The sequence below is a fragment of the Daucus carota genome, chromosome 1, assembly GCF_001625215.2.
Source record: "Daucus carota subsp. sativus chromosome 1, DH1 v3.0, whole genome shotgun sequence".
Lineage (NCBI taxonomy): Eukaryota > Viridiplantae > Streptophyta > Magnoliopsida > Apiales > Apiaceae > Daucus > Daucus carota.
Window position 1 is genome coordinate 33,443,234 of NC_030381.2, and position 26,151 is coordinate 33,469,384.

Below are 26,151 nucleotides of genomic sequence, written 5' to 3' on the forward strand. Positions count from 1 at the left end.
CGAGTTCTCATAGGTAATCCTATATGCTGTCATTTCCTTCTTCGTTATAGTCTTTCTATCTTGTTATTGTTGGTCAATATTCTTGCTAGTTAATGTTTTACCGAAACATTACTTTGTGGATGATGATTTCTCCTATTTTTAAGGTAAGCTTCGTGATAATGATTAGCTATGTATTAGACAAATCCAGCAGTCAACTAAAGTAAACCAAAGAAACTATAACACAACAATTATCCCTCTTCCTGAATCAAACTTCAGAGCAGAGAGGTTACACAGTTTGAGGTATATGCATGCCTTACAAATTAAAGAGACACGGATAAAATATAATAGAAGCAAAATCAATGTTACTGATTTAGACCAAAACCTGAAGTAGTGTACACAAGGCTCAAACAAGTGTTCAAACAAACAATGTTGTTTCATCAATTTGGTCATCCATTTGATACACCAAAACTGCAAGCTAGTAATTAACATCTTTGCCTTTTAGTAACAACCAGTGATGAACATTCATCACTAACCCTCAATCGCTTTGAAGATCCCAAAGCCCTCAAATAACTTTTTCCATTAACTTCTTGCCGCTGCTCTCCATGAATCCCATTGTCCTCCAGTAAAATTCCCTGAAGCTCTTCCTCAAACGTATGGTAGTTCACAAAATATGACTCGTGTAGTCCTTTGAGGAGCCTCAATGCACAACTCAGCGGTCCTGCACTTCCACTTTCATCCGTTCCCTCTTCAGACAATGATCTAGTGCCATTAGGCTCTTTCGGGGCAAAATAATCATACGGCTTTATCAACACAAGGTTACCTCGATCTCTTGCCCATACATTCTCAGTATCATCAAGTATTAGAACTCCACTTTGATGAACAGGCACAACATCAAGTCCTTTTTGGCCTTTTACAGTAGAATCCTCCTTGGATAAAATTCTTGAGCCGAAGTAAACACCGTGAGGGTCAAGAAAGCCAACCATGATCCTAGCATAATCGCGTGATCCATTCGTGTACACATACATATCAAACAACTTACTAGCCTCTCGCAAGAATTTCCTCACATAAGGCCTTAACTTTGTCAAATACTCAACGCCCGTGGCTTTCCATCTACGTAAATCTTTCTTTCGGGTAGAATTACACAAACCAGTTAGTTCTTCAGGGGAAAGTTTGTGTAGAGGTTTGGTGTGGAGAAGAGTCAGGTCCAAATCCAGAACCAAACAGAGCTTTTCTCGGTTTCGCAAGTTCTGCAAATTAATTCGTCGAATCAATTCATCTCTGCCGATCTCTGCTGCAACCTGGAGTGCACCATAGACAGCATCTTGGGTACATAAATCTGGTGATGTAACATCAGGTGCGATTTCTTGACTTCCCATGATAACAGAAGTCATAGGTAGTTCACAGATTTTGTTATGAATCTTGTATAGTTTTCTGATGATATTTATAAGTAGTTTGATATAAATTCGAATGGGAATGTGATTAGGATTTAATCCTACGAAACTTAGGATTTAGGAAAACACCTGGAGTTAGAAGATAGTCCATGTAGTTTCTTTTGTCCGAAAAGTCCATGTTTAAGAATAATTTTTCTTTATTAATTAATATAACTTTTATTTTACTAGTTAATTAGGTTTTTTTTTGTTAGAAATTGTTTATTATTTATATTAGTAGTAATAAATAAAGTATAGGAATTTTATAATGCAAACTTTGATATAGTTTCACTAACATAATAATTTTATGATTGAGTTTTGGAGATACGCTGAAAATTTATCGTTTGCATCTATTTATGTTATTTAAATTTAGTGATCTTAGATTATGAAATTAAATTATTATATTCTCTCATAAATTCTAAAACAAATATTGCTAAGAACCACACCGTATCTCGAACTCGAATGGATATATTTTCTCTATCAATCGTATGACATTTTTTGTTTTCAAAATTAAAGTATCCTGATAACTCTCATATATCTATTAAACATAACTTGAAATTGAATAAGATGATGATGATGATAATCAAAAAATTACACATTCCTGTAATAATAGATGTTGATGATGATGGTGATAGTGATGATGTAAATGATGATGTTGGTGTTGATGATGATGTTAATGACGATTTTGGTGTTTATGATAATAATATCGATGTTTATAATATTAGTGTTGTTGACATGTGCATTTTATGATATAAGTTTTGTAATTCTCAACGTAGCGAAAATACATATTAATATGTAAAGGACATGATATGTAATAACATTGATCGCTACGTTGATTTTGGTGTATAAAACTTCTGAGACTTCTTGATATAGGTATTTTTCAACTTCTCGACATATAGTGAGTCTAGCCTATTTGACATCCGACTTTCCAAAATTTCAACATTTAATAAATTGTATTTTTGAATATGAGGCATGGATAAAGTTTAAACTTCTTTCAAAAACTTAATTAAGTAGCTTGACAATTTTTAAACTCGTGGTGGATAAAATAAGACGAGTCTTCAATCATATATATGCTTTACAAACTTCACTACAAGTATATTTTTTTCTTAAATCAAAACTGATATTCACAACCAAAAAAAAAAAAAACAAAACAATATCAATGTCAAGTTCAGCATAAACTGCCAATTTTTTTTTGCCATATTATTTTAGTAAACAGGAGCATTAAAGTCCGTACCGTGTCCTCGTCCACCAATGTATACTATTCAGGGGCGGAGGGAGTATATAAGTTATTGGGTTAAACAATAGGCCAGTTTTGTTCACACCGGAATGAATCAATTATCGAACTGTTATTTCTTCTAAATCGAAACGGAGCTAAATTGAATTATGGACCAAAATAGAGCGAAACTGACTTAGGTCGTTTGGTTCGTGGAGCGGTATCGGGTTGGAATTAAGAATCGGTTTGGAGTGGCATGAGGTTAAGGTATCAATCCTGATATCTTGTCTTTGGCTGAGTGTTGGAATGAATTTATTTAATTAAAAATAAAATCATGTTGTTGATTAAAATAAATTATTTTATTAAATACAAAAATATAAATATTTTTTATTATCAATAATAACATTTATTTGTATATATAAATATTTTATTTATTATTATTAATATCTTTTTCTAAATATAAGAAAAGAATATTAATGCTCATACTCATACCAGTATCTCATACCCACCCCTCAACTTGGGTTTTAAAAAGTCATAATTTGGAGATTTCAGGTAAGACCATATGGGTATGAAGATAAAAAAAAATCCAACCAAACATTAAATATGGGTTTGGCTGGTTTCATAACCATACCTGATTCCCCATACCACCCAAACAAACGACTCCTTACGGGCATCGAATCGGAATCAAACTGAAATTTCTCTATAAAAATTACTCCCTCCGTTTCAAAATGTATGACGCTTTGACTTTTTGCACATAGTTTAAAATCCTTTGACCATATACTTATATTTATTATTTTTAAAATTTTATTTTTTTAAATAAAAATATACAGTCAAAATTTTAAAGTATAATTTTTTAAAAAAAGAAATGATGATTTTAGGTATTTGGTCAAAACACTTTCATATGTGTGTAAAAAGTCAAAACGTCATATATTTTGAAGCGGAGGGAGTATATGTTTTTAATAAAAACAAAATAAACAAGTGTGCATGTCAGTACAGTTGATCAAAATATTAACCACACACGCTCAGCCCCATTTAGAAAACTCTCGCAGTCTCTCCTTTTCTCCCTCCCTCACTTAGGGTTTCTCTTTCTGTCTCACAACCCATATGTGGGTATAATTGACCACCGTAAATTAGGGTTATTGGGTTTGAAACTTTGAATCAGGGGTTCTTTTTTGTTTCATTTTTTCAACTCAAGAGTTCAGTTGCTTTGATTAATTTGGTTTCTCTCTTTGTTTCAGGGTTATGAGAGAGTTTCTTATAGTGTGTTAAAAACTCTAAGAAGAGTTAGCTTATTGATTCTGTTTGTGACCGTGTGCACAGGCTTCAGTGCTCTGCAACTGTTTATACATGTTGCAGAACCACCATATTCAGTGTTGTGAAAATCGCGCTTAATCGCGCGATTAATCGCGCTTCGCGAGTAAGCGATGGTTCCGCGAGTTGCGTATGAGCGATTTAGCGCGATTTTGAAATTGTCCAAAAATCGCGTTTAACTCGCGATTACTCGCAAAAACTCGCCAAAACTCGGAATAAAAAGCGCAAAAACTCGCAAAAGTATAGGAGGACTGAAATACCCTTAGGTTAAAAAAAAACTACTTATATCTTCATAAGTTATAAACTACTTCCTCACAACTTATTGTATATCAGCCGTCATTTTCACTCAGGTATGTCCTATCTCTCTCTGTCTACTCTATCGATCTCTCTTCATCTTCACATCTCTGTTTCTCTCGATCTTCTCTCTTCATCTCTCTATATTTCTTTGATATCCTGGCCTTAAATATATAGCATATATGCTAAATTTTATATACTATTTACAGTGTTTGTTAGGTGTTCGATTAAATTCCCCTTAGAAATTACTCTTTTAAAAGTTACTGATCACTTGAGCCATAGTTAAAGATGACTTGAAATGTTGATATTGGGTGGAAATTTGGGAATCCAGTTCATGTTACTAAATGTTATTGATTGATAATATGATAGTTATGTGATATTTCCACTATGTTGAAACTATTATTTTTGTTTGAAACTAATATTAGAAGTAACATTCTCGAAATTTTATAATTATATAGATAATTTCATTTTTGTCCAAAAATCGCGCGAGTAATCGCGCTTCGCGAGTTGCGCTTCAAAATTGGATCTTGCGCTTTTTTTATTTTGCGTGTTTCACAACACTGACCATATTGGTAATATTTCTTTCCCTCAATTTTTCATTCAAGCATTGTTTTGACATTTTCTTATGGTTCAATGGTTTATTAGAATTATAACTCTTGGTAAAGTTTTTTGCTTTTTAGTTAGTGAATTATATAGTAAAAGCTGTGATTGGATTTTATTGGTTTTATATTATAACATTCATCTCAATTGCATTGTTGTTAATTTTTTGTGTCGATTTCTAAGGCTTGATTACTTTTCCGGAAAAACCAAAGCCATGTGTATTTCTGATATATTCTTGACAAAGAAGATCTGGAGGAGATGAATATTTTATAGAATATGTTTAACTTGATTAGATTAATGTGCTTGATGTATAATTTTTTCGTATTTAATATAGTGATTTGTTTTATCAAGTGGAAACACTCGGATAAGCATAGGAAAGCTTAAAGGTGTTTAGTCAGGAAGAAAAAATCAGTAGAAAGATTGAGTTGGTGGAAATAAATTGGAGAAAGGCATTTGATGAGTCAATTCAGTATCTCCTCCAGTGGCAAAACAAGTGAGAACTTCTTGAACTTCAAACACGAGGAATGACGGGGAAGGCTATTTGCACCCGTCTAGTAATTTTCAGGTACTAATTTAATGATGGCCTACATCTGTATAGGCTTTATTCCTATATTTGTTTATGTCTAGTTCCTGGACAGTGAATTACAATACAAACTAGGGTAAACAAAAATATTATTTTTGGATATAATCCAATTAATGTAACTTTAACCATTTTAATAGTGTTCATCTTGTATATGTCTTCCCATTATGACAATATAGATTCTTGTTACAGAAGAAAGTTACATTTCAATTCGATAGTTTATTCTCCCTCTCGATTATCTTATTTCCATCAAAGTCGTACTGAAATCTTGGGGTATGTTTAGGACTAGTATACAATGTAGGAAATATTTTGATTTTAAATCATATTCATCCTCATGTACTTCAATATCATATTCACTGTAGAACGAAAATACTGGAAAGTGATCCCCAAACTGTGTTGGTTATACCAGTGGTAGTTTCATATATCGTAAATGAATTAAACAAAAACATTGCACTCAATGCAATGACAGAAATTTTATTACGAACATCGGTAGAGTTCATGTAGCTTGTCAAAACGGAGACTTTCAAATTGGAGGGGATCAAGTGACCCCTACAAATGTTTACGGGACTGATGCTCTATAGATTCCAAATCTCATTCCAGATCAATAAGGCTCAGGTGATTTGGGTGGAGGAATATATTGTGATGTGTTGCTGTGACACACGCAACCTGAAAAGACGAAAATATATCTTAAATTTTATCAAACATAAATTTGGAGCCTCTTCTTTATTGTTTTTGGAAGTAATCCGCCTATGATAAATTTTGTGAATAAATGTAAACCATATAGAAACTCATCAAATGTTTATAAAATATTTTTTATATTATGGAGAACAAGTTTATGATTTTACAACTTTCTTGGTGGCACAACTCTTCAATTTATACACCTCTTAAGAAGCATCCAGACCCTTTACGACTGTTCACCATAAGGAAGGTTCTAGAAGGGTTTATTATAGCTATATATCAAAGAAATTTTATAATTATATAACTAGAAAATCTAAACCTTTTCACACGCATCCCATAAATACTAGAATATTCATGCAAATTCTAGGATGCTCTAAATTATTCTAGAGATGTTTAGAAAATTCAAATAAATAAATAATTACTTCATAAATTAAATTGTGCAATATACTATGCGTAGCGTAATATTAAGTTTCTCACTTTGATGCTTTGTAGTCAATAATGTGTCTTGGAAACTACCATAATCAATTTCCAATTATATAGATTTACGAGTTGCTTCCGGTCACCAATTATTGCAAATTTCGTGATACTGCTCGACTTCGAACTATATGATTACGTCAACTTCTCGATCCAAAGATAAATAATCAATGAAGGCATTTTCGAGGAATCATACCTTAAAGGATCCTCTACATCCCCATGATAAGGATTCAACATAATAGTGGTCCATCTCACCAACACCTTACTTCCAACAACCACAGAGATGATATTCATTTTTTGTCAAGTACACTGTAGGTGCTAATAAGAAACATTTTTTAGAATCACCTCAGACCCCAAATGATTTTGCTTAAATTTCCAAATGCTCTCGTCTCAAACCAAAAATTAAAAAGGAAATATTTTCTTTTATTGCATCTACGAGGCTTACCTTTGACATATAATTCAACACTTTGTATGTCTAATGTAACAAAAGAAAATGAATTCCCCTATGCACATAATGCAATACCACTAGGATATAAATGTGACACTAAATTTTATTGTCTCGAAGATGAAGTTCTAAAACTGGTCCTATTATAAACACCACAACATTAGCAGGTCTCCCTACAAACCAAACCAAACATACTCAGTATATCCCGCTTAGAGCAGGGTCTGAGGAGGGTAAGATGTACGCAGCCTTGCCCCTGCCCTTAAAGCAGAGAGGCTGTTTCCGTGAAGACCCCCGGCTTAGTGCACAATAAATAATATAGTGTGTGATATAATAATAATATACCTTAGCCCATGGCCTTCTTCACATGGGACTTACCTAAATAGTTCCCGTTTGTTGATGATGGGTGACAATGATCTGAAACAGTGACAATAATCTGAAACGGAGATATCAAACTGGATAAGAAATAAATTAATTCATTAGCATAGTAGCTAACATAGTAGATAGAATTTTATTATGGTTCATATAACGTCCGAGCCCATAACTGAATGCATACCGGACCTAACAACCCACCACAGGTCGGCCCAAAAGTGCTAGCAAATTGGTATACATTAGTTATTCGCTTATGCTTATAAAGGATCGGAATACTCTTTATCTTATCAATGTGGAATGTTACAAACAGCCACTCTTATATGCTTGACGTCCTCGTCGAGCCCATAACCAAACTTACGAAACCCGGGCAGTGCCTTTGCACTTCCGGCCGGGTAGAGCTCTGATGCCATTTATAACATCCGAGCCCATAACTGAATGCATACTGAACCCAACAACCCACCACAGCTACTTACTTGATTTATCAGCTAACTCTATTTATAATGTACTTAACTACTATACTAATGAATTAATTAGTTTAAGTTAATCATGTAGAGGGACATGCTGATGTTGTGGTATTTGTAATGGGACTAATTTTAAAGTTTCATCTTTGAGTCAACAAAATTTAGCGTAACATTTTTATCCTACGGGTGCATGTCGCATTATGTGCATAATGTAATTTGTTTCCCTTTGTTGCATTCGACATACAAATTGTTGCATTATATGTCAAAAGTAAGCGTCCTATATGCAATACAAAAGAATATTGTTTTTTTTACTTATTGGTCTAAGACGAGAGCATTTGGGAATTCAATCAATATTATTTGGGGTTTGAGGTAAATTTAAAAAAATATTTCTTATTAGCACTTATAGTGTACTTGACCATAATAAATATCAATCGTCTTTTGACCGAGAACTTGATGTAACCATATAGTTCAAAGTCGAGCAGTACCACGAAATTTTCAATAAGTAGTGAAATGGAAGCTACTCGCTAAGCTATAATAGGAAATTGATCATGACTTGTGATTGTTTCAAAGATAAGTTATTGACTACACAGCATCAACGTGGGCATCTTAATATTAGGCTAGGGATAGTATATTGCACTATTTAATTTATGACACATTTATGTCATTTTTTTTGCTTATTTTTCTGAACTACTCTAGAATAATTTAGAGCATCCTAGAATGTTCTTGTGTATTGTAGTATTTATGGGATGCGTGTGAAAAGGTTTAGCATTTTGTCGTAATATAATTATATAATATCTTAGATATATATCTATAGTTAACCCCTCCGGAACCTTCCTTAGTGTTGAACATTCGTCAAGAATCCAGATGCTTCCTAACAGGTGTATGAATTGAAGAGCTCCCCGCAACCAATAAAGTTATAATCTCATACACATACACTTGTTCACATTCATAGAATTTCTCTTATATGTATACTATGTTACTTAGACTCGGGTGTGGAGTTTCGGATACGACACATATCCAAGTGTCGGATTTGATATATTTCTAAAATTAGGACACGGGGACACTGTCCGGATTTTGGACACGGGTACTGGGACACGGTATAATATAAATTAATTAAATAATATAAAATTATTTAATTGATATTTTTTTATTTTTAATTATTATTTCAAGAAAGAAAAAATGAACTGATAAATTTTTTTACCAAAAAATAAACATTGACCGAAGATGTGAGGTTATATATAACAACTTTAAATATACACATATACTATAAATTACAATACTTCAGTGTTATTAAAGACAGCTGTACACCAATCCACCTAACCACGAATGAATGTGGACCACATGATGTCCAAGTACAGTCCTTTCTTATGCCTTATCATCTTCTTTTCCTTTTTCTCTTTCATCTGCCTCATCATCCTCATATCATCTATCTATTTCATCGTCTTCTTCTGTGATCATCTTCTTCCATTTTTATTCTTCATCTTCTCTCTTCTTCTTCCCTTCTTATTCTTCTGACACACCGCCTTTAAATTCTCCGGCGACCTTCATATTTTTCCGGCGCCAGATAAGAAGTGTCGGTTTTGCATATGGTGAATCCACCCCGTATCCCGCGTCGTGTCGGGTCGACACGAGTACGGCCGCCGGAAGTGCCGAGTCGGAGTAACACAGTATGTATATCAATCTTCAATATCATAGGTGGATTACTTTCACAAACAATGAAGAAAATGCTTCAAATTTACAACACTTCCCGAGTCATCAGTCTAATTTGGTTTGGCTGGAAGGTATCCTCCACGATTTTCTTGATCTTCTCCTGAGATTAATTATAATCATTTCTGGTAATTTTATTGGAAAAGGCTTCCATGTGATTCATGCTTTATACAATAGTCCATGTGATTCTGGTAATCATTGGATAGAGACAAGTTTCCCCCATTTTATTCTTTCAGTCCACACTTAGGGACACACTGACATTTCACTCCTCAAACTCCCCTCACTTCCACACACTCACCTCACTCTCTAAAACTCACCTCTGCTCAAACTCACTAGCGATCAGGTAAAATCGGGGAACCTCTCCCCTCAAACTTACCTCTCAATTGATGAAGTTTAGTTTGAGGTCTTTAATTGTGGATTCGATTGACAGCTTCTTCATCCCGCGGAACTAGGGCTTCCGGTTTATAGTTCCTTAAAATTTGTTTACTAGCTTCTTCATTTTTTTTCACTATAATATTTTTAGTTGTGTCTTTATTTTTCTCAGGGCTTGGATTGAATTGGGGCTTCACTGGAACTAGAGCTTCAACAGCTCTTAACTTTAAGAGGCGCTTCGGTTTTCTTTGATTTAAGGTACAATCCGTTGTCATCCTTATATTTTTACTTTAAATGCATGCTTTGTTTTTGTTTTTATGTGCAATTACATGTCTATCTTTGTTGTGATATGTGTTCCTATGTTATGTAAAGCATCTCCCCCCCCCCCTCTCCGTCTCCCTCTGTCTCTCCCTCTCTCCATCCCTCTGTCCCCTCTGTCTCTCCCCCTCTGAGAGTCACTGTCATGTTAGTTTATAGAGTATATTGCACTTTGTAACCCCACACTTTGGCCGATTAGCAAATCAGACCCCACAATTTGAAACGTGACAGTTTGTAACCCAAGTTTCATTTAGCTTTCGGTTTGTAACCCTGGCCCACATATCCGTTAAAAACAGCCGTTAACTTTAACTGTTTGAGAGGTAACAGTGTGTATATTAGTTTCTAACAGCTACTTTACTCTACGTGACCCCTCGAAATTTATGTATCATATTTGAAAATTATTTCTGAACACACACAACGATGTAAAACAATTTAAAATAATTTTTAAAATACGTATTTAGATTTAGAATCTGAAAATTTATTTATTTTTACATAAACGATGCAACTTATTTTAAAATTTTAAAATAAATACATATTTAAAAATTATTTGTAATTTAATATATATTGTTGTGTGTGTTCAGAAATAATTTTAAAATATAATACATTAATATTGAGAAGTCACAGGGGGTACAGTAGCTGTTAGAAACTAATATAAACACTGTTGCCTCTCAAAAAGTTAACGGTTGTTTTTAACGGATGTGTGGGCCAGGGTTACAAACCGAAAGCTAAATAAAACTTAGGGTTACAACCTGTCACGTTTCAAAGTGTGGGATCTGATTTGCTAATCGGCCAAAGTGTGGGGTTACAAAGTGCAATAAGCTCTAGTTTATATTAGCTTATGTTAGTGGATGTTAGTGTATGGTTGTTCCTGTATATCACAGTAACGATTTAATTATTTGCTTAAATTTACACAAAAGCGTCTTTACCTGTTCTAAGCTTTCGGACCAGTCATGCTCAGTTGAAATGACAGTAAAGTGAACACTTCCTTGTTCAATAGAATACCATTGCTTATCCTTTGCAGACATTCTCCTCCTGAGTCTGTGATCCAGTGCCTAAAATCTACTGTTAAACTATCCATGATTAATGTATGTGTCCTATAATTCTACAATCATTATTCAGTAATCATTGCCATCTGATTTCAAATCTTGATTTTCTATAAAGGTAGAAACTAGATAATGACCATATCGAAACTCCCTTGTGAAATTACTTTCCTCTTTTTATAATTAAAATACCATGTAGCTAAGCTTATCAAAATTATTCATTTCTGTGTAGTTATATTCAATAGGACTACAAGCCTAACATGAAAACCATATCATCTAGTATAAATTCTGGTGGTTTAGAGCTATTGAGGATTAGCCTCTAGTGAAACATCTACTTCTAGTGAGAGTACTTGTGATTAGTAAAGCAATGTTCTATGCAGCAACTATTACGGAACTTCTATTGCTGACTACCACCGGAGCTGCACAAAATGTCCGTATGATCTATGCATCGCTTGTTGTCGGGACTTCCGTGCTGGCTCTTTGCATGCAGGTCATATGAGAAGCATTAACCAATATAAAAACCTCAGGGTGGGCTATTTACATGGTGAAACATGTAAACTTTGTAGCAATAGAACTGTGGGCACATCTACTGAAACATCCCCTGAAGGCAAGACCTGAATGGAGACCTAACAAGGATGGTAGCATCTCTTGTCCACCTAAGAGTATTGGTGGGTGTGGTGGTAAAGGGATTCTAAAGCTGAACCAAGTCTTGCCAGACAGTTGACTTTCAAACAAGATATTGAAAGCTGAAGACTTGTATGAACTGTATAATCTGGATGGCATGCCAGAAGATCCCATACACTGGTGCTCGTGTTATAATTTGGCACGTGATAACACGGCCACAAAGAAAATAAGGAAAGCCACTTCTCGAGAAAACTCTGATGACAACACTTCTACTCTCCAAGTTCTATAGACATTCAAGCTGGGGATCAGAAGCATTTTCAGACCCATTGGTCAAAAGGGGAACCAGTGATTGTTACTAGTGTGCTTGACAGTACATATGGTTAAGCTGCGAACCAATGGTGATGTCTCGAGCAATCCATGATAAGTCCCACACCGATGTGACTTTCTTAAATTGTTTGAGCTGGTGCGAAGTAAGTTTTTTTCTTACTTTTATAGTATATACAGTTTATTCCGTCTTATTTAACAAAAAACATTTACCTCTGGAATTATAATGTATTCTGTATAACTGAATCCACTGTTTTCCAAGTGCATATATAGTAGTACTAGCAAGTAAAACTGTTCCAAATTAGTAAAGGGTTTATGTGAGTACTTGTTTAACAGACTGCAATCAAATGTTTAGCTATAATAATTATGAAATCCAGTTATTAATCATACAACTAAGTTAAGTATTAAATATTATTTTTCTTGCAGGAGGAATATAGCCCAAGTTCGTTCTTTAAAGGCTATACAGAGGGTATACTTGACTTGTCTGGCTGGCCCCAAATGCTCAAGTTAAATGATTGGCCTCAATCTGGTTCGTGTGAGGATCATCTCCCACGTCATAATGTGGAGTTCTTAAGTGCTTTGCTGTTCAAGGAGTACACACATCCACAGAGCGCCTACTTGAACCTTGCTGTCAAGTTACCCGAGGCCAATCTGAAGCCAGACACAGGGCCAAAGCTGTATACGCTTAGATAATGCACAAACCACGCCTCTTGGCAGTAGTATGTGTAGTTTGATTTTTAACTTACAATAGAATTAAAAAATAGCTTTTGATTTCTATATTTGCACATTTTTGGAGCTGAAAGATTCATACATACTCCCTCTGTCCCTCTCATTTCTTTACACTTTTTTTACATTGTTCGATACGCATTTTAAGGCGTATATAAATATAGTTTCATAACTTTTTTCCAAAATTTTTCTTTTTTGTATAAAAATTTAGATAGTAAACATTTTTTCAGAAGAAAAGAATTCAAAATAATTTGTCAAGCTATATTTTATAAGAGCATTGAATGCGTGCCGAGCCCCCGTCCCCCAATGTAAACAATTGAGGGCGATGGAGGGAGTAATAGCTTTCCTCAGTTGTTTAAACATATACTTGCTTCTATCAGGCAATGGCTACCAGACTCTGTACTTTTTGTAATTGGAATCTTGTTTCTGTGAGTTTGGCTTGATTTTAACTTATGTTATGGCCTCTATTTCTTGGTTTGTTTGGACTTTGGATGCAATATCTCTTACCTAATTTCCTGTCCAGTAAAATGCTGGAGACTATTATCCTTAGAAATAGTAACAAATTTCCCGAAGCATGCATCAGCCTGTCAATCCTTGTTACTAATTTTGCCTTTTGAATCCTAATTCTGACCTGCAGGTTGGTTATGAAATGATATTGTAAGATAATTGTTAAGTTAACTGACAGAGTATCCTTCCCAAGTTAGTCATAAGCTAAAACAACTTGTGCCAGATGTGTCGTATGAATTCAACTGGCTTGGATTATGATTTTACCATCTGAGCACTTTTGATCAAAATGTGCATTACATTGTAGGAATATTTTCTTTACATAAATCTGACACTGAGGGAAATGAGCTGCCTCATCTGGTTTATGTTTCTCGTGAAAAGAGGCCTGGATTCGAACACCACAAAAAAGCTGGTGCTATGAATCCTCTTGTAAGTTTATTACCCACTACATTAATGCATTTTCTGTCTTCATCTTGTTTGAAGTTTGAGTAAGTTTTAAAGTGTATGTTAGTATATATTTTATTTTCCCTTGTTGACGCGTATCATGTGGTCTTCTAGATTCGAGTCATCTCTAATGCTCCATTTTATTTATACTTTAATTTACTTCATGTTATTCAAAAAAATTTCTTCATTTGATATGCTTGGGTAGCAGTGTAGTATTGTCGATGTGCTATGAATTCTCTTGTAAGTTTATCACCCACTACATTAATGCATTTTCTGTCTTCATCTTGTTTGAAGTTTGAGTAAGTTTTAAAGTGTATGTTAGTATATATTTTATTTTCCCTTGTTGACGTGTATCATGTGGTCTTCTAGATTCGAGTCATCTCTAATGCTCCATTTTATTTATACTCTAATTTACTTCATGTTATTCAAAAAAATTTCTTCATTTGATATGCTTGGGTAGCAGTGTAGTATTGTCGATGTGCGTAAAAATGTTGTTTTGGTTTGGTTTTGGTTCTTATAAAATGGATTTGGTTTGGATAGATTAACCAAAACCATTTCCAAACTATATATTAATAAATGTGGTTATGGTTTTAGTTTGAATTATGGATAACTAGTTTAGTAAGTAAAAATAAGTATTATATAATGAACAAAAGTTAATACACTCAAATCACAATATAATGAATACTAAATATAACAAAAGTGTGTGTGAGTGTGTGAGTTGATGGAGTGGTTTAAGCTCTTGGCTTCTCCAAGTAAGGTCATGAGTTCGAATCATCGGATGGGCATGTGTGATAATTAGCAAAAAGAAAGAAAGAAAAGAAAAGGAACATAATAGTGTGTGTGGAGAGTTATAAGAAATCTTAAAAGTGAGACCAAATGTGGTTAGAACCATATTTTGTGAGAAATGTGAGACTAGAAACCAAACCAAATCCATTTTTCTAAATGTGATTTCAAATGGATCCAAATTCACAATTTTGGTTTGGTTTGGATTGGTTTAATGGTTTTGCATCCATATTGCCACCTCTATGCGTAATTAATATCATGTTAAAGCTAGCTAGCTGTGCAGGCTCTTATTATCTAGCTTTTGCGATTCTTTTGGGTGTATGTATATATGTCCTTTTGGAGGTGATGAATTGTTCTGTATATATGCAACTATTGCCACAGTCATCACCGTTGTGGAAATGAATTTCTTAAAAACAGTGGCTTTTCGGTGGAAAAAAGTAAGGCTGTTCTACTGTATATGTCATGTTTGGCAATAACGATATTGCATGATATTCAGTAATTTAATTGTTAATGCTGCAGAGATTCTGACATACACTGTTGACATTAAGGATGAAAACAGGCCATGCCCGTTCAGATGAAATCAGGCTGCGCCCAGCAGCTACATGATCAGAATGATATCTATATTACATTCTCAAAGATATCTATATTATCTTATAATTTCTACGTTGGGAATGGTAAAGTTCTTCATTTCACTAGAGGTGGTCAAGAAGTGGGCACTGGAACTGTATTAGACCTCCTTTTGGTAATCTCAGCACCAACCCGCTCTAACCTTCCCTGTGACTGCAAGCCAATGAGGTATGTTAAAACAGGGATCCAATGCATCAGGATGAGGTATGTTCAATCATATGTTCAATCTTTGTTGAAGTTAATATAAATATCAGTGCACCTATTCAATAATGATTTTGAAGCTCTGCAGAGACTTGGCAAACCTAGAGGAGGCTATTTTGTAACTAAAACCTTTGATTCGCACTAGTTCGTATAACTTTTGTCTGTGTAGACTCAAATGATGTAAACAGGTGTTACATCTAATATTGCCTTGAGAATTTATACCCTGCCAAGCAAATGTTAAGAATATCCTTCTTTGCCGATATAAATCAACCTTGGTATGTGATATTGGCTTGATTAGGTTGTGCAAATAATCTGATTGACTTCTTTGTCTTGCTTTTTCTCTCTCTTTACTTTTGAAAAAAAACATTTACTGAAAGAAACTTTCTTTAATTTATAGTAGAGACTTGGTTTTATTATAGTTTCTATAGCACACAAAACTTACCTAGCACTTTTTGGATTTTCATAAATGATTCATATTGGTCCTGATTCCTGAAGCTCCAAGGAATTGTCTGATGGAAGCGAGGTTCTTGAAATTTATGGCTAGAGCAACTACATGGCTTTGTTTGGCAGCTTTGACTTAATTGTTGATGGTCGTTCATTCAACAATCTGCTTTAGTACAAGCAGATTGTTTAATATAAGGGAAACGTTAAGATGGTTTTGGTTGAATATATTAGGTACTTTAGTTTGTATGAAAAGTTAGTTTATTGGGATGTTTAATAATTTAAATTATATTTTCAATTTGATTTAGTAGATGATGTTGCCTTTAATAAATTAAATGTTGCAACTGATACAGTGAAATGTTGCAAAATTGTTATTCAATGTTGGAGTAGCATATATAACAAAAACAGAGCTTTTCTCGGTTTCGCAAGTTCTGCAAATTAATTCGTCGAATCAATTCATCTCTGCCGATCTCTGCTGCAACCTGGAGTGCACCATAGACAGCATCTTGGGTACATAAATCTGGTGATGTAACATCAGGTGCGATTTCTTGACTTCCCATGATAACAGAAGTCATAGGTAGTTCACAGATTTTGTTATGAATCTTGTATAGTTTTCTGATGATATTTATAAGTAGTTTGATATAAATTCGAATGGGAATGTGATTAGGATTTAATCCTACGAAACTTAGGATTTAGGAAAACACCTGGAGTTAGAAGATAGTCCATGTAGTTTCTTTTGTCCGAAAAGTCCATGTTTAAGAATAATTTTTCTTTATTAATTAATATAACTTTTATTTTACTAGTTAATTAGGTTTTTTTTTTGTTAGAAATTGTTTATTATTTATATTAGTAGTAATAAATAAAGTATAGGAATTTTATAATGCAAACTTTGATATAGTTTCACTAACATAATAATTTTATGATTGAGTTTTGGAGATACGCTGAAAATTTATCGTTTGCATCTATTTATGTTATTTAAATTTAGTGATCTTAGATTATGAAATTAAATTATTATATTCTCTCATAAATTCTAAAACAAATATTGCTAAGAACCACACCGTATCTCGAACTCGAATGGATATATTTTCTCTATCAATCGTATGACATTTTTTGTTTTCAAAATTAAAGTATCCTGATAACTCTCATATATCTATTAAACATAACTTGAAATTGAATAAGATGATGATGATGATAATCAAAAAATTACACATTCCTGTAATAATAGATGTTGATGATGATGGTGATAGTGATGATGTAAATGATGATGTTGGTGTTGATGATGATGTTAATGATGATTTTGGTGTTTATGATAATAATGTCGATGTTTATAATATTAGTGTTGTTGACATGTGCATTTTATGATATAAGTTTTGTAATTCTCAACATAGCAAAATACATATTAATATGTAAAGGACATGATATGTAATAACATTGATCGCTATTTTAATTTTGCTGTATAAAACTTCTGAGACTTTTATATAGGCATTTTTCAACTTCTCGACATATTGAGTCTAGCCTACTTGACATCCGACTTTCCAAAATTTCAACATTTAATAAATTGTATTTTTGAATATGAGGCATGAATAAAACTTAAACTTCTTTCAAAAACTTAATTAAGTAGCTTGACAATTTTTTAACTCGTGGTGGATAAAATAAGACGAGTCTTCAATCATATATATGCTTTACAAACTTTATTACAAATATATTTTTTCTTAAATCAAAACTGATATTCAGAACCAAAAAAAAAAAAAACAATATCAATGTCAAGTTCAGCATAAACTGTCTATTTTTTTTTTTTGCCATATTATTTTAGTAGGCAGTAGCATTAAAGTCCGTGCCGTGTCCCCGTCCCCCAATATATACTATCCAGGGGCGGAGGGAGTATATAAGTTATTGGGTTAAACAATAGGCCAGTTTTGTTCACACCGGAATGAATCAATGATCGAACTGTTATTTCTTCTAAATCGAAACAGAGCTAAATTGAATTATGGACCAAAATAAAGCGAAACTGAATTAGGTCGTTTGGTTCGTGGAACCGTATCGGGTTGTAATAAGAATCGGTTTGGAGTAGTATGGGGTTAAGGTATCAATCCTCATATCTTGTGTTTGGCTGATTGTTGGAATGAATTTGTTTAATTAAAAATATAATCATGTTGTTGATTAAAATAAATTATTTTATTAAATAAAAAAATATAAATATTTTTATTATCAATAATAACATTTATTTGTATATATAAATATAAATATTTTATTTATTATTATTAATATTTTTTCTAAATATAAGAAAAAAATATTAATACTCATACTCATACCAGTTTCTCATACCCACCCGTCAACTTGGGTTTTAAAAAGTCATAATCCGGAAGTTTCAGGTATGACCGTATGGGTATGAAGTATGGGTTTGCCTGATTCCTCGTACCACCAAACGACCCCTTGCGGGGAGTATGGGTATAATTGACCACCGGTCCACCGTAAATTAGTGTTATTGGATTTTAAACTTTGAATCAGGGGTCCTTTTTGTTCATTTTTTCAACTCAAGAGTTCAATTGCTTTGATTAGTTTGGTTTCTCTCTTTGTTTCAGGGTTCTGAGAGAGATTCTTGTAGTGTGTTATAAACTCTCAAGCATGGATTTCGTTTTGCTGCTGATATCTCAATGATGTACATTAAGACGGTTTCTTGATTAGCAGAGTTAGCTTATTGATTCTGTTTGTGACCGTGTTCACAGGCTCCAGTGCTCTGCAACTGTTTATACAAGTTGCAGAACCACCCTCTTGGTAATATTTCTTTCCCTCAATTTTTCATTCAAGCAATGTTTTGACATTTTCTTATGGTTCAATTGTTTATTAGAATTATAACTCTTGGTAAAGTTTTTTGCTTTTTAGTTAGTGAATTATATAGTAAAAGCTGTGATTGGATTCTATTGGTTTTATATTATGACATTCATCTCAATTGCATTGTTGTTAATTTTTTGTGTTGATTTCTAAGGCTTGATTACTTTTCCGGAAAAACCAAAGCCTATTTCTGATATATTCTTGACAAAGAAGATATGGAGGAGATGAATATTTTATAGAATATTTTTAACTTGATCAGATTTATGGGCTTGATGTATAATGTTTTCGTATTCTATATAGTAATTTGTTTTATCAAGTGGAAACACTCGAATAAACATAGGAAAGCTTAAAGGTGTTTAGTCAGGAAGAAAAAATCAGTAGAAAGATTGAGTTGGTTGAAAGAAATTGGAGAAGGGTATTTGATGAGTCAATTCAGTGTCTCCTCCAGCGGCAAAACAAGTGAGAACTTCTTGAACTTCTTGAACTTCAAACACGAGGAATGACGGGGAAGGCTATTTGCGCCCGTCTAGTAATTTTCAGGTACTAATTTAATGATAACTTACATCTGTATAGGCATTTATTCCTATATTTGTTTATGTCTAGTTCCTGGACAGTGAATTACAATACAAACTAGAGTAAACAAAAATATTAATTTTGGATATAATCCAACCAATGTAACTTTATAACCATTTTAATAGTGTTCATCTTGTATATGTCTTCCCATATATGACAATATAGATTCTTGTTACAGAGAAAGGTTACATTTCAATTCGATAGTTTATTCTCCATCTCGATTATCTTATTTCCATCAAAGTCGTACTGAAATCTTGGGGTATGTTGACGACTAGTATACAATATAGGGAATTTTTTGATTTTAAATCATATTCATCCTCATGTACTTCAATATCATATTCACTGTAGAACGACAATACTGGAAAGTGATCCCCAAACTGTGTTGGTCATACCACAGTGGTAGTTTCATATATCGTAAATGAATTAAACAAAAACATTGCACTCAATGCAATGACAGAAAATGTTATTACGAACATCGGTAGAGTTCATGTAGCTTGGCAAAACAGAAACTTTCAAATTGGAGGGGATCAAGTGACCCCTACAAATGTTTACGGGACTGATGCTCTATAGATTCCAAATCTCACTCCAGATCAAGAAGTCTCAGGTGATTTGGGTGGAGGAATATATTGAGATGCCTTGCTGTGACACATGCAACCTCAAAAGACGAAAATATTTCTTAAATTTTAACAAACATAAATTTGGAGCCTCTTCTTTATTGTTTCTAGGATGCTCTAAATTATTCTAGAGATGTTTAGAAAATTCAAATAAATAAATAAATAATTACTTCATAAATTAAATTGTGCAATATACTATGCGTAGCGTAATATTAAGTTTCTCACTTTGATGCTTTGTAGTCAATAATGTGTCTTGGAAACTACCATAATCAATTTCCAATTATATAGATTTACGAGTTGCTTCCTGTCACCAATTTTTGCAAATTTCGTGATACTGCTCGACTTCGAACTATATGATTATGTCAACTTCTCGATCCAAAGATAAATAATCAATGAAGGCATTTTTGAGGAATCATTCCTTAAAGGATCCTCTACATCCCCATATCCCCATGATAAGGATTCAACATAATAGTGGTCCATCTCACCAACACCCTACTTCCAACAACAACCATAGAGATGATATTAATTTTTTGTCAAGTACACTATAGGTGCTAATAAGAAACATCTTTTAAAATCACCTCAGACCCCAAATGATTTTGCTTAAATTTCCAAATGCTCTAGTCTTAAACCAAAAATTAAAAAGGAAATATTTTCTTTTATTGCATCTACGAGGCTTACCTTTGACATATAATTCAACACTTTGTATTTCTAATGTAACAAAAGAAAATGAATTACCTTATGCCAATAATGCAACACCACTAGGATATAAATGTGACACTAAATTTTATTGTGTCAATGATGAAGTTCTAAAACTGGTCCTATTATAAACACCACAACATTAGCAGGTCTCCCTACAAGATTAACCTAAATAAATTAATTCATTAGCATAGTAGCTAACATAGTAGATAGAATTTTATTATGGTTCATATAACATCCGGGCCCATAACTGAATGCATACCGGACCTAACAACCCACCACAGGTCGGCTCAAAAGTTCTAGCAAATTGGTATACATTAGTTATTCGCTTATGCTTATAAAGGACCGGAATACTCTTTATCTTATCAATGTGGAATGTTACAAACACCCCTCTTATATGCTTGACATCCTCGTCGAGCCCATAATCAAACTTACGAAACCCGTGCAGTGCCTTTGCACTTCCGACCGGGTAGAGCTCTGATGCCATTTATAACATCCGAGCCCATAACTGAATGCATACTGAACCGAACAACCCACCACAGCTACTTACTTGATTTATCAACCAACTCTATTTATAATGTACTTAACTACTATACTAATGAATTAATTAGTTTAAGTTTATCATGTAGAGGGACATGCTGATGTTGTGGTATTTGTAATGGGACTAATTTTAAAGTTTCATGTTTGAGTCAACAAAATTTAGCGCAACATTTTTATCCTAAGGGTGCATGTCGCATTATGTGCATAATGTAATTTGTTTCCCTTTGTTGCATTTGACATACAAATTGTTGCATCATATGTTTAAAAGTAAGCCTCGTATATGCAATACAAAAGAATATTGTCTTTTTTACTTATTGGTCTAAGACGAGAGCATTTGGGAATTTAATCAATATTATTTGGGGTTTGAGGTAAATTTAAAAAAATATTTCTTCTTAGCATTTATAGTGTACTTGACCATAATGAATATCAATCATCTTTTGACCGAGAACTTGGCGTAACCGTATAGTTCAAAGTCGAGCAGTACCACAAAATTTTCAATAATCAGTGAAATGGAAGCAACTCGCTAAGCTATAATAGGAAGTTGATCATGACTTGTGATTGTTTCAAAGATAAGTTATTGACTACAAAGCATCAACATGGGCATCTTAATATTAGGCTAGGGATAGTATATTGCGCTATTTAATTTATGACACATTTATGTCATTTTTTTGGCTTAATTTTCTGAACTACTCTAGAATAATTTAGAGCATCCTTGAATGTTCTTGTGTATTGTAGTATTTATGGGATGCGTGTGAAAAGGTTTAGCATTTTGTCGTAATATAATTATATAATATCTAAGATATATATCTATAGTTAACCCCTCCGGAACCTTCCTTAGTGTTGAACATTCGTCAGGAATCTAGATGCTTCCTAACAGGTGTATAGATTGAAGAGCTCCCGGCAACTAATAAAGTTATAATCTCATACACATACACTTGTTCACATTCACAGAATTTCTCTTATATGTATCCTATGTTACTTAGACTCGGGTGCGGAGTGTCGGATACGACACATATCCAAGTGTCGGATTCGATATTTTTCAAAAATTAGGACACGGGGACACTGTCCGGATTTTGGACACGGGTACGGGGACACGGTATAATATAAATTAATTAAATAATTTTATATTATTAAATTGATATTGTTTTTTTATTTTTAATTATTATTTCAAGAAAGAAAAAATGAACTGATAAATTTTTTTAACAAAAATAAACATTGACTGAAGATGTGAGGTTATATATAACTTTAAATATACACATATACTTCCACTGTGTCTTTTTTCTTTTCTTATTTGCAATGTCGGGACTGTTCATAACAGGATTCGTATTCACGAGTACTTTAATACGGTGAAGTTTTTATATTTAATATCAATACGAAACTAAAGATATTAACGATCAAAAGTGTGTATTGGCAAACGTGTCAAAGACAAATAGGAAAAGTATTAAGAGACGGAGGGAGTAATATAAATGACTATACTTCAGTGTTATTAAAGACAGCTGTACACCTATCCACCTAACACAGCTGTACACCTATCCACCTAACCACAAATGAATGTGGACCACATGATGTCCAAGCACAGTCCTTTCTTATGCCTTATCATCTTCTTTTCTTTTTTCTCTTTCATCTGCCTCATCGTCCTCATATCATCTATCTATTTCATCGTCTTCTTCTATAATCATCTTCTTCCCTTTTTATTCTTCATCTTCTCTCTTCTTCCCTTTTTATTCTTCTGTTACACCCCCTTTAAATTTTCCGGCGACCTTCATATTTTTCCGGCGCTAGAAAAGAAGTGTCGGTTTTGCATATGGTGAATCCACCCTGTATCCTGCGTCGTGTCGGGTCGACACGGATACGGCCGCCGGAAGTGCCGAGTCGGAGTAACACAGTATGTATATCAATCTTCAATATCAAAGGTGGATTGCTTTCACAAACAATGAAGAAAATGCTTCAAATTTACAACACCTCCCGAGTCATCAGACTAATTTGGCTGGAAGGTATCCTCCGCGATTTTCTTGATCTTCTCCTGAGATTAATTATAATCATTTCTGGTAATTTTATTGGACAAGGCTTCCCATGCTTTATACAATGGTCCATGTGATTCATTCTTTATACAATAGTCCATGTGATTCTGGTAATCATTGGATAGAGACAAGTTTCCCCCATTTTCTTCTTTCAGTCCACACCTAGGGACACACTGACATTTCACTCCACAAACTCCCCTCACTCCACACGCTCACCTCACTCTCTAAAACTCACCTTTGCTTAAACTCACTAGCGATCAGGTAAAATCGGGGAACCTCTCCCCTCAAACTTACCTCTCAATTGATGAGGTTTAGTTTGAGGTCTTTAATTGGGGATTCGATTGACAGCTTCTTCATTCCGCGGAACTAGGGCTTCCGGTTTATAGTTCCTTTAAATTTGTTTACTAGCTTCTTCATTTTTTTTCACTATAATGTTTTTAGTTGTGTCTTTATTTTTCTCAGGGCTTGGATTGAATTGGGGCTTTACTGGAACTAGAGCTTCAACAGCTCTTAACTTTAAGAGGCGCTTCGGTTTTCTTTGATCTAAGGTACAATCCGCTGTCATCCTTATATTTTTACTTTAAATGCATGCTTTGTTTTTGATTTTATGTGCAAATACATGTCTTTGACTCTTTGTTGTGATATGTGTTCCTATGTTATGTAAAGCATCCCCCCCCCCCTCTCCCCGTCTCCCTCTGTCTCTCCCTCTCTCCATCCCTCTGTCCCCTCTGTCTCTCCCCCTCTGAGAGTCTATGTCATGTTAGTTTATATTAGCTTATGTTAGTTTATGTTAGTGGATGTTAGTGTATGGTTGTTCCTGTATATCACAGTAACGATTTAATTATTTGCTTAAATTTACACAAAAGCGTCTTTACCTGTTCTAAGCTTTTGGACCAGTCATGCTCGGTTGAAATGACAGTGAAGTGAACACTTCCTTGTTCAATAGAATACCATTGCTTATCCTTTGCAGACATTCTCCTCCTGAGTCTGTGATCCAGTGCCTAAAATCCACTGTTAAACTATCCATGATTAATGTATGTGTCCTATAATTCTACAATCATTATTCAGTAATCATTTCCATCTGATATCAAATCTTGATTTTCTATAAAGGTAGAAACTAGATAATGACCATAGCATCGAAACTTCCTTGTGAAATTACTTTCCTCTTTTTATAATTAAAATACCATGTAGCTAAGCTTATCAAAATTATTCATTTCTGTATAGTTATATTCAATAGGACTACAGGCCTAACATGAAAACCATATCATCTAGTATAAATTCTGGTGGTTTAGAGCTATTGAGGATTAGCCTCTGGTGAAACATCTACTTCTAGTGAGAGTACTTGTGCTTAGTAAAGCAATGTTCTATGCAGCAACTATTACGGAACTTCTATTGCTGACTACCACCGGAGCTGCACAAAATGTCCGTATGATCTATGCATCGCTTGTTGTCGGGACTTGCGTGCTGGCTCTTTGCATGCAGGTCATCTGGGAAGCATTAACCAATATAAAAACCTCAGGGTGGGCTATTTACATGGTGAAACATGTAAACCTCGTAGCAATAGAACTGTGGGCACATCTACTGAAACATCCCCTGAAGGCAAGACCTGAATGGAGACCTAACAAGGATGGTAGCATCTCTTGTCCACCTAAGAGTATTGGTGGGTGTGGTGGTAAAGGGATTCTAAAGCTGAACCAAGTCTTGCCAGACGGTTGACTTTCAAACAAGATATTGAAAGCTGAAGACTTATATGAACTGTATAATCTGGATGGCATGCCAGAAGATCCCATACACTGGTGCTCGTGTTATAATTTGGCACGTGATAACACGGCCACAAAGAAAATAAGGAAAGCCACTTCTCGAGAAAACTCTGATGACAACACTTCTACTCTCCAAGTTCTATAGACATTCAAGCCGGGGATCGGAAGCATTTTCAGACCCATTGGTCAAAAGGGGAACCAGTGATTGTTTCTAGTGTGCTTGACAGTACATATGGTTAAGCTGGGAACCAATGGTGATGTCTCGAGCAATCCATGATAAGTCCCACACTGATGTGACTGTCTTAAATTGTTTGAGCTGGTGCGAAGTAAGTTTTTTTCTTGCTTTTATAGTATATATATACAGTTTATTCTGTCTTATTTAACAAAAAAAATTTACCTCTGGAATTATAATGTATTGTGTATAACTGAATCCACTGTTTTCCAAGTGCATATATAGTAGTACTAGCAAGTAAAACTGTTCCAAATTAGTAAAGGGTTTATGTGAGTACTTGTTTAACAGAAACTTGCAATCAAATGTTTAGCTATAATAATTATGAAATCCAGTTATTAATCATACAACTAAGTTAAGTATTAAATATTATTTTTCTTGCAGGAGGAATATAGCGTAAGTTCGTTCTTTAAAGGCTATACAGAGGGTATACTTGTCTGGCTGGCCCCAAATGCTCAAGTTAAATGATTGGCCTCAATCTGGTTTTTGAGGATCATCTCCCATGTCATAATGTGGAGTTCTTAAGCGCTTTGCCTTTGAAGGAGTACACACATCCACAGAGCGGCTACTTGAACCTTGCTGTCAAGTTACCCGAGGGCCATCTGAAGCGAGACAAAGGGCCAAAGCTGTATACTGCTTATGGCTTTTCCCAGCAACTCGGACGTGGTGACTCTGTCTCAAAACTCAGCTATCATGATTCAGATGCGGTATGATCTAGTTTGTAAATACAGTGAATAACTTTCACAAACAATGAAGAAAATGCTCCAAATTTACAACCCCACCCGAGTCATCATACTAATAGTCCATCCTGAGATCATAATCATTTTTGGTAATTTTATTCGGCAAGGTTTCTCATGCTTTATACAATTGTCCATGTGATTTAAGCGATCTAGTTAGTCTTACACTTTATACTTTCAAAAATTATTATATTTGTTTTCCTTCTA

The 26,151-nt window shown here is 34.1% G+C and overlaps 1 protein-coding gene and 1 long non-coding RNA gene across 12 annotated transcripts; one reads left to right on the top strand and one right to left on the bottom strand.

The window, feature by feature from the left end:
- Positions 1-461: 461 nt before the first annotated feature.
- Positions 462-1,370, bottom strand: LOC108221336 (RNA polymerase II C-terminal domain phosphatase-like 5). Its single transcript, XM_017395221.1, has one exon. The coding sequence runs from the start codon at positions 1,368-1,370 to the stop codon at positions 462-464; it is 909 nt and encodes a 302-aa protein (XP_017250710.1).
- A 2,623-nt stretch (positions 1,371-3,993) lies between these two features.
- Positions 3,994-26,151, top strand: LOC108202646 (uncharacterized). 11 transcript variants are annotated; one of them, XR_010285235.1, is made up of 9 exons: positions 3,994-5,389; positions 10,083-10,168; positions 11,649-12,362; positions 12,643-16,480; positions 18,525-18,717; positions 19,075-19,314; positions 23,681-23,766; positions 24,591-25,304; positions 25,592-26,151. It is a non-coding gene; the product is annotated as an uncharacterized LOC108202646 (long non-coding RNA). The 11 variants fall into 11 exon arrangements; XR_010285236.1 differs by having other exon boundaries at positions 19,223-19,314; XR_010285226.1 differs by having other exon boundaries at positions 12,643-16,176; positions 16,296-16,480; positions 18,525-19,314.